This window comes from Montipora capricornis, chromosome 11 (assembly GCF_036669925.1).
Source record: "Montipora capricornis isolate CH-2021 chromosome 11, ASM3666992v2, whole genome shotgun sequence".
Taxonomy (NCBI): domain Eukaryota; kingdom Metazoa; phylum Cnidaria; class Anthozoa; order Scleractinia; family Acroporidae; genus Montipora; species Montipora capricornis.
The window spans coordinates 40369586-40379585 of NC_090893.1; the positions used below are offsets into that span (position 1 = coordinate 40369586).

Genomic DNA, 10000 nt, shown 5'->3' on the forward strand with positions numbered 1-10000 from the left:
GATTTACTTGACCTGCTTTGCGCATACTTCTTGCAGAGAATCTCAACCGCTCGCAAGACACTGACAGACGTGTACACGTGTCATGGTAGTCTCGGCGGTAATAATATTTATAATCTGTCATTTCAAATTATGTCTGAGACCAGACATCAGCTTGTATGAACAACTTTGGGAGCCTGGCCACCCAGTCACTGCCTTCAACCAACCTTTATGGGCTGAGCCACTGGACTACTGGCTACTGCGCAGGAGGTCGCGGGAGCAAAACGTCCGCCGGACCAACACTCAGGGTCTTTAAATAACTGAGGAGGAAGTGCTGTCCTTGTAATGACACTGTTAGACTCTCTAGTATTCTCGAATAAGAATGATAAACCGTAGGCCCCTTCTCAAAACCCTTCCATGCTTATAACCCACACACTATTCGCAAAGATCAGGGCATGGAGTCGCCTCGATATTGTGGTGTGTCCAGTGTGCCGGATATGCCATGGGTAAACGCTCGGAGATACTAGCTACACAAAGCTACTCTAAAATCCGAGGATAAACAAAGATATGATAATGATAATATATATGATGATACCGACAGAGGACATAACCTTGAAGATGTCAAATTTACGGCAATAAATATGTCAGTACAAGTACAAGCTGAAGGGTTACGTTTATGGAAACGTTAGGCGTGTAGCACTTATATTTCAACAGAATTAACTATGAGAGGGTGATGTGAAGTGCTATTTCCTACCCACTCGGTAGAGCAGCAGTGATCTAACCCGAAGTTCGTGGGTTCAATTCCCACCCTGGTCAGAGTTTTCTCTGTCCTTGAGTGGGCTCATTTCCATTAGTAGGCAAAACGCTCACAGGGTTTGCATGGGTAGAAAATAGCACTTCACATCACCCTCTTATAGTTGATGCTGTTGAAATATAGGTGCTACACGGCAACCGTTTGCATAAACGTAACCCCTTGTATTTGAAGACTTTGTATTGTACGTTTGTCCAGGCGCAGTTGAACTCTGTAGTCGGATGCTCAACCAACGGAGCCAGCCGGTCGGCGGTCATGCCATGTCATTTATGAGCTATGCTCAAAGTGACTCGCAAAGGTTAACTTTCCAATTTCACCAGATTTAATTAGACAGGATAGCTGCCTTGCATTAGGGAAACACTGGTTCAGCCTCCTTCACATTGGATTTCTTAACTCTGTTGTGTTTATTTCAATAGCTACCTATTCTATTCAGGGCTCCTTTAAGCGTATGGCTTGTATAGCTAATAATTGGTTTTGTTCATTGGTAGGTAGTAGTAGCAAAACTATGTTCGTTGAACAGTTAAGCGGTGAAAGCTTCAGTTTGTTTAAACAGGCACAACGCAACTAGGTACCCGCAATTTGAGCTACTTCCTTAAACTACCTAGTGCCATCGTAGATTCGTAACAGGACGGTGTCAATGGGGTTAACCATCAACCGTCAAATAGCCAAAAACTTAACCGTCAATAGTCAAAAACGCAATGATTTTACAGTCAACCGTAAAATGAGCAAGCCAATATCAGCCGTCAAATGTCTCACATATTGCTCAAACCGGTTTCAACAATTTGGACGATATTTGTCGTTAGAAGATTTATCTTAGTGTGGTAATCACTTTCCGGCAAAAAAAAAGATGGGGGTCACCCAGTGCGTTTTTGAGATATTAGCGCTTAAACAAAAAAGTATATGGCGCTTTTAGATGGTTCTCTGTTTGCCATGGTAACCTATTATGTCACATTAATGAGTGCGTTTTTTTGAGCACTTATTGGTGTTTGATATGGTATCATAACATTGCCGTTAAGTGAAACAGTTGGGTAAATTCAAACCTTCCAAATAGTACAGTTTAGTGACAGTGTTAAATAGGATCAAGTTATGCTGTTTATAAATGATCGTTTTAGTATATCACACAGGCAAGTATCACGAAACCGACCATGTTACACGATGGAACGCCTCCTGAAACTTGCTTCGCAGCGCCCTTGCACACAAGTTTCAGCTAACAGTTTCCGAAAAGCGTCAGAGGTTTCATCTTCCACGTCAGAATACTCGCAGAATGAGTGAAGCTAAGTTTTTGCTCTTCCAGAACCTTGGCTAATCTACCCTTGGCAGAGAGATCAAACACATTGAAATCATCATATACAAGAGGATACCTGACGTCAATCTCTTGTTCAGCCACCCCGACTAGCTGCTCCATGTAGTCCTCTTTCTCCAGCGCTTCGTCTTCACCCTCTTCTTCGCTAACTGGAACTCCCTTTTGCTGCAAAGCCAGCCAAGAAAAGGATCCTCTGACACAAGTGTAGCTTAACCCACTCTGAAACTGGGAAAGGTTTCTTTATTTGCTCCACCACGGCTGCTGGCATAGATTTTTGGCGAAGATCCTTAGCTCCCTTGTTGAATAAATTTGTCAAAAATTCTTTGACGCCCGAAGATATTCTCACCGCAGCTTTCTGCTTCTTTAAGGCCCACCCTTTGCTCAGTCGTAAGTTCGCCAAAGGAACATAATCTGTCCTGCCAATTTTCTGGCCAGCAACTTTAACTGATGGCGTTACTGAGCTGCCCACTGCCTTCGTTCGTTGTCGTATATGGTCTCCTTCTCTGGAGTCATAATATGATGACCTGTGTTCATGTGCTCATCTGCCTCTTCGATTGTCTGAAGCTGGCAATACAAGCAGGTTAAAGGCAGCTAAAAGTATTGACAGACTCAGTGACATCGTGTTTTTCCTTTGCCTGGCATTTCTTTTGTTTAACACGCGGTATCTTTTTCGTCCAATCCCCAATCCTTTCTGCATGTTCATTCCAAGACCCTCTATATCCATGCCCTCTCCAACATTGCAAGCTTGCCAGCCGCCCCATGCTTTTAGACGTCAGAGAGATATTGTATTTCGTTATCCCCGGAATCTGGTCATTAGCAGCGCCTGCTGAGATCGCTGATTGGTCAATCTTGCATTCCGCAACGCTCGATCCTGCAATTCTTGGTGGGGACTCCAAGACTTTCTTTATGTCTTTTGCACTTTCCACGTTGTGATTTTCAGCAACATAATGTCGTAGGCGTTGTTTGCAAGGGGCGATCTTTCTTTCACATAAGTCCTTACTCGACTGAGGGTCAGAGAAATCATAGCGGATTAGTTCGATGCTTGACTTTGTGCTAGTGGAAGTGATGGTTGACAAAAGCACACTACAGTGTTAGCATCCAAAATTATCACTTCTTAGGATCGCTCTACATACTGATTGATGCAACTCTTTGACACAGACAAGGACCTCTTCAAGTATACAATAAACGGAAAACCAGTCCTGTTTGCAGCTGTCAATGGCAACCACATATGTGTGGATTGTGTGATCACTTGTGGATACTACCAAACAGTCAGGATGGTCTGATTTGTGAACCACAGCAGAGAAGTGCCAGCTAATTCCACCCTTGGAAAACCATTGGGACTGCCTTTCTCTGAAGCGCATGGGAAGTAATTTCATGGCCCAGTCATTAATGACCATAATAGTCTGGTCACCTGACCGATCGACTGTATCGTGTCTCACTTGATCTTGTTGAATAATCCTCAATAAATGAGCTTTCCAAGCATCGATGCTTTGCTTACTCCTTTTGCTTCTCACTCATATCCAGATCTCCATTTCTGAGAGTGTCTTTGATAGCTTTCAGATCAGAACATCCACAATACCTTTGCATTCTGGACATGCCTGGTTGTGATCGTAGCAAAATTCACCTGAAAATTTCTCTTCGACTGGATATGATAGTTCAAACACAGTACAGGGATCAACACAAGGCTCTACCGGTCCTAGATGACTCTTGTATACACTTTTAAGATAATTCTTTCCAGCGCTTAAAGATCAAACGGTGTCTTGGGTCCATGTTGCACCCGCACCGCGTCGACCTAGATTGTCAACGATTGAGGCTATCGTGTCGAATGCCCCTTCACCAGTCGTAGACGTATTGTCCAACCCCTGCAAGGACATTTGTTTTGACGCACAATAAACCTCTAGCAGACGGAAACGGGTACGTTCCTTTAGAGGCTTCACACGACACTCTTCATGGCACTCACGACACTCTTTGTGGTAAAGGTAGATGATTTTCGACGCAGTCATTGTACAAACCACTGAAGGGATGGGGATTCTCTCACCTGAACAAAGTGTCAGTGTTTTTGTTCCAAAGATCCCTAACTTTCTCCATATTCAACCTGCATTGGAAAATCACATTCCTTGTCTTTGGTTCCCCGCGTCCATGTTCTGACACGTGCTTTCTAGCATTCTTTACTTAGCGTAGATTCCTGGGAGAAGCTGCTGGAGTTCGGACTGAGAGAACCTGTCACTTATGAGTGATAATATCTGTATAGGTAATTAAAAAATGCATCCAAATAATTTTTGTAACCAAGAATGTTATCCGTGAGACAAGGCATTTTCACGCTTAAAATGTCAACTTCGTCGAAAACCTTTGATGCAGCATGCAAGATTTTTCTTCGACGAATTAAGCAAATATAGGAAAACGGTAGTTTCATGCTAGAATTGAATGTAAACAAACAGAGCAAGCATACGAATAATCGTATTCTTATCGCTGTTTTTGGTTCACGAGATTGCTGTGATAAAGTAACTGTACTTTTACCGTTGAAAGTTAGGATTTTAGTCAACTCTTTTGCCCTTTCTATGAACAATTTGTTGAATGTTTTCTCTTCGCAAGAATCAAGCAAATTACCCCGGGGGAATCTTGGTCACAAACAAACAATTTGAGACGACAATATCGTAAAATATCGTAGTCTCTGTTCAATAAAAAGAGTCCACTGGATCGCGATAAAATCCCTTTGTGTGCGTGTATGATCCTTAAATTATACTTTGAATCACCTGTAGCATTGGTATGACCAGGTCTTCCTCTTGCCGCGGACCTACCTTACCCCTTGTAGTTTTCCTTCAACCATTCAGTCTTGCCTATCTCGCTGGACAACAAAGAAACCATTCCTGTTTCGTGCGCAGCCCATGACGAGTCACCACACTGATCACCTACCCCTCCAAAGGGACAAAGTGTCATCGTGAAATTTCCCTCGAATTTCTTACACCTGACAAAACATACCCGTGAAACGAAAGATGAATGGGAACTCGGTCCAGTCGATACATCATCTCAATGCAAGATCTCGTTTGGTATTATATTTGCAACCAACGCTTTTTGTTTTACTATCCAGCTCTCATAACTGTGCATTCCTTCTTGACGGATGGTCTCATTTACACCGCTCTAAAGGACTCGGAAGTAACGGGTCACATCGACACTGCTATAAACTGCAGCTCGATATGTCTGAGTATTCATGGTCATGCTCCTTTACTGGTGGGTATTTACAAGAACTATACAGGCTGTTAACGGACATAGATTGTATGCTAACGACTTTTTTTTTTTAAAGCTAAATTTATCTAGTAATCATCCAAAACTTCAGGCCTCACAAAATATGGAGATCTTCCATGCTTGGAGCAACGGAGGAGGATTATGACTTGAAACTGAACATAAATCAATGAAAAATTCAAGCATCGTTTAAAAATATCGTTATATCTAGGTAAGGCCTTCAGCATTTGTGCTGTTTGATGGGTACTGAGCAGTTGTATGGTAAAAATCACAGTATTTCTGAACAACGCTACTGATTTGGCTTTAACAATTCATTTTCACCAAATACAGCATATGTCATCAATTTTGTTTGTTTATGGCATGAATCATGCTCAAAATTATATTTTGAATGGCCTTAGAGGGGCATGGAGTGTTTGTGGCAAAAATTCAACAAACCTTGATAAGCCAAATTTTTCTCAACTGATTTTGATAATTGGATCACTAAAGTAAATAATGGGATAGGTACGGAAGTTATGCAAAAAGGCAGGTAGATACGCTGTTTTTTTGAAAGATGGCAATTGTTACGAGTTCGAACGTTTTGAGGAAAGGTAGTTTGCAAACTAAACTGAACGCAGGGTTGTCGGAACAACAAGAAGAAGATTTATTCCAAAAATGAACGTAGTTTCCACGAAGTAAAACTCTTAACAGCACGTACTCAATAAACTTACACGGCCTCCGCCAACTTGAATGCACACAGCTTCTGTCACACTTCACTAAACACGGCCAACGCCAACTCTCTTCGCTTGTGAAAAACTAGTTAGAAAAACACTCCGCTTGGACTCGTCTACTTATATACTGTGACAATAAACTTCTAGAACTTTCTAAATTAGTAATGAATCTAATTATAGAAAGATTACAAAACACACCGATTTAGAAACGCTTACGCACGAACCTAAATATAAACAAACTACGAACTCTCGCGAAGCTTCTAGACAGTCACGCTAGTCACGCAACGCTATTTTTCGTAACAGCAATTTTGGGTTCTAATTTTGACATCAATTTTTGCCAAAGTCTAGCGCCAGGCTCTTCTCTGTCAAATGCCTTAAGAACAAAGTTACATGCATGAAATAAAAACTCTGTTATAGTAGAGTTCATGGTCAAATTCATTTGGCAGCACAATTCACCAATTGGGTTTTATGTTACTTTTAAAATGTTCCCTGAAAGACTGAATTTTTGGTGCTCAAAAGTGAAAAAATTAGACTCCCCCTCCCCTCTGAAACTCCAAAACTAAAAGTCAGAGAAGAGAGACAAATTGGCTTTTGAAATATCTCATGGCAACCAACTTTTGTGCCAAGTTTCAGCCAAATCGGTTGACAACAACTTTTGGCCCCTGGAGCACTGATTATGTTTCAGGTCTTCCTTTAAAAAAAAAAACAAAGAATCAAGCTCTCATCAAAAAGGGTTTAACACGACGCTTTAGCAACGGCCACATCGGCGAGAATCGAAGAAACCAAAAGGCTTACATAAGTGAAATCAATGGCTTTACGAATTCCATTTTGGTCATGCCATTCTTTGCCAAACAGCCACATTTGAAGTTATGCCCATAATGCGGAGAATGCAATTTTCTTTTTAAAAGCTCCTCTCTATGTACACCTGTGCAAATCCTCGATAAATGGTAAACAATTCACAAACCAATAAACTTGAAATAATCACGAAATGATTACAACGTTAACATCTACTATTGTTTAATACTTTGTAAACGTAAAAGACCTGATGCCGATTGTGTGACACTCGAAAGTGGGACAAAATTATAGCATTACAAAAGATTGTTCGGCGTTTTCGTGACATTTCGAGAGTTATTGATTTGTGCAATCTACATCCAGGAATTTGGCCATTTCCGAGATCATTCCTCACCTCCTCTTCATTCATATGCAAAGAAAAACTAAATACCAACACAAAAACTCTGCACTTAGACTCACTTTCAAGAGAAACTCGGAATTCATGGCCTATTGCCTTGTGCACCCCTTTTAGTTTTTCTCTCTAATTAGGCTACATTAATTTTCATTTGGTCTTCACTTCGTCAACCATTGGACTGTATGTAAATTCTCCTCACAACTGTAATGAAATGTCAGTCAGACAGGAATTGAGAATGAAGATAATTATCAGGTTAGGTACATTGAAACCAGTTATAACACTCTCAACAAACCGTACTTTTTGGAAGGATTGAATCTAGCATACTTTTCTTTTTGTGTGATCTTGATATCACTCTAAAATCTCACGATTACCCAACAAAGAAATATATGAATGAAGGGGGTAGTTTCTAAAGAAACTGTGATGCTGCGTCGGTGGGGAAGTAGTATAAAAAAATTTGGTTTTATCAACGGAGTTGATAATGTAAATTGGCCACCGTACAGAGATTCTAAAAGCTGACGTTTCGAGCGTTGGCCCTTCGTCAGAGCGAATTGGATTCGCTTTTCCTTCGGGTTGCTCGACTTACGTTGCAAACATGCAGGATCTTGCACAGTATAGAGACAGATATGAAAGACTTATTTTTTAAACCACGGAATCGAAAGACACCTCAAATAACTGATTCATTCTTGTAGATCATTGAATTGTGAATTACTAAAGTAATATTAAAGAGAAGCCTGAAAAGAGCATCTCGACGTGCTTCATAAGGACAGTAACAGTGACATCACACTCAATCGGCCATATCTTGCGGATTCTCTTCCTTTTTTTGTTTTTTTCGTTTAAATTAATGCCAATTACTTCCACGGAATCCGTTTAGTACACATAGCCTAAATATATTTATACATACAACTGCAGACATTGGATAGGAAAAAAAAGGCGGAGAACATACAAATCTCACGCACACTTCAAATAAGGACAGTCAAAAGTCATTGGAAAGCATTTATATTTACTATTACTTGAAACTGATGCTATTTTGACCTCAATCAGTAAAATGTTTTAAAACAATTAAGATTGTGTCATCATTTTTTTAGAGGAGTAAGCCTATACACCCTATGCAAAATGAAAAGGGACTGGGAGCGATACGTGCGAGAACGAGGCTAGTTGGGCCTTGTTCTGTTTACTCGTGGTAAATATGGCTGCTGATCAAACTGTAAGTGCCAGCCGTCTTTCCGAGGGCGATATACCAGGAGCATCTCTTCAAGGACGAAATCCTACAACACTCACCACGGATGAGCTTCGCTTTTGGTTAAAATGTCGTGGCGACCCGGCAAAAGGATTAAAAACAAAGGCACAGTTAGCAAAAAGGCAAGTAAGCTTATCGATGTATTTCTCAGTAGTCGTAATAATAAGGGCTTTTTTATACTGTACTTGGTTAAAAGGATTCGATATTTAACATGTCTTATTTCTTATTTCAAGTAGAGATCAGGAGATTTAATGTTTATTTCCGTCGCTTACCTGTTTCTGCACAATTAACTGGTGTGCTAATTTTTCCGTAGAGTACTTGAATATGTGGCTTCTGGTCGTGATAAAGATGTTGTGGATCCGGACAAGAACCTTATTTACACGCGTCGAAAGCAGAGACAAGAAAAATTACAAACTCGAAATGATCCGTTGCTAAAGGAAAGTACTGTAAGGTTTCCATCGACTGGGTGGTCAACAAGCTTACAACGAATGCCATTGTTTACAAATGCAGAAATGGATTTGCATGTCTCTCAGTCTGGAAAAAACATTGACCGAAGTAAACAGAGCCATACAGTTCCAACAAGCATGAGAAAAGCCAAGACGTTCCTTGAAGACGAATACTTGAAGGACGTAGTTGCTGCTAGTGACAATGAATATTTCTTTTTTCAATGTTTGTGTCATCATAGCTTTAAAAAAAATGAAGCCCCTCATAAATTAAAAGTTGCACTTTGTTTAGTGAGTGGAAGTGTAAAGTATGCTTCATGTACGTGCGTGGCGGGATCTGCTGGCTTTTGTAATCATGTACTTGCACTTATGATGAAACTTTGTAAGTTTAGCTTGTATAGCTGTCAAAATGTCAAGGAGTTGGACCATGAATCTGATATGGCACAACCTAAGGCATGCACCTCCAGTTTACAGCTGTGGCACAGACCTGCAAGAGGGGAAAAAATCAAGCCCCAACCTGTCATGGAACTCAATGTAAAGAGGTCCAAATTAGATAGCGATTATGATCCTGATAGTGGTGTGAGGTGTTTATTGTATGAAGCTAGGAAAAACTTGAGCACACAAACATCAGATGAAGTTATGTTGAAAGACAAGCTTCAAAAGATCAATCCTAAATTTGCCCTGTCTCAGATCATTTCTCCTGGTGATACTAACTTACAGGAAACAAAATTTGGAAAATCTCCGAGTGGTTCATATGCAAGTTATCAGTTACAGTTTTCCGAGTCCAATTTTCAAGTTTTCTGCAATATTGACTCAGTGCCTAGAGCAGACGGCAATGATGGTAATGATGACCAAAATGCTATATCTGCGTTTCCTGCATTTCCTTTGCAACATTCTGAACAGTACAAAAAGCCAGATGGTTTGAGCAGGAACCAAGAAGCACTCCTGGATCATTTGACTGTTGATGAGGTAAAGCTCAATAACATAGAGAAGACTACAAGAGAACAAGCAGCCTCCCAAGAATGGAATGCTGAAAGAAAATTTCGGTTTACAGCTTCTAATTTCCACACCATTGCAAAAAGGAAAAGAAATCATGC

General features: G+C 40.6%; 3 protein-coding genes and 1 pseudogene across 5 annotated transcripts in view; 2 read left to right on the plus strand and 2 right to left on the minus strand.

Moving 5' to 3' along the window:
• Window positions 1–10000, minus strand: part of LOC138024267 (single-stranded DNA-binding protein 3-like) — a 699715-nt gene that overhangs the window by 571803 nt on the left and 117912 nt on the right. The window lies entirely within an intron of this gene.
• LOC138024274 (uncharacterized) overlaps window positions 1–10000 on the plus strand; it is an 847896-nt gene that overhangs the window by 148434 nt on the left and 689462 nt on the right. The gene's annotated exons all lie outside the window — the stretch shown is intronic.
• LOC138024759 (uncharacterized) lies at window positions 1995–3487 on the minus strand (annotated as a pseudogene).
• The window catches only part of LOC138024242 (uncharacterized), a 1561-nt gene continuing 567 nt past the window's right edge, over window positions 9007–10000 (plus strand). Inside the window, exon 1 of the mRNA XM_068871381.1 lies at window positions 9007–10000. This exon is cut by the window's right edge and continues 567 nt beyond it. Within this exon, the coding sequence (XP_068727482.1) occupies window positions 9045–10000 (956 nt within the window). The 5' untranslated portion in view covers window positions 9007–9044.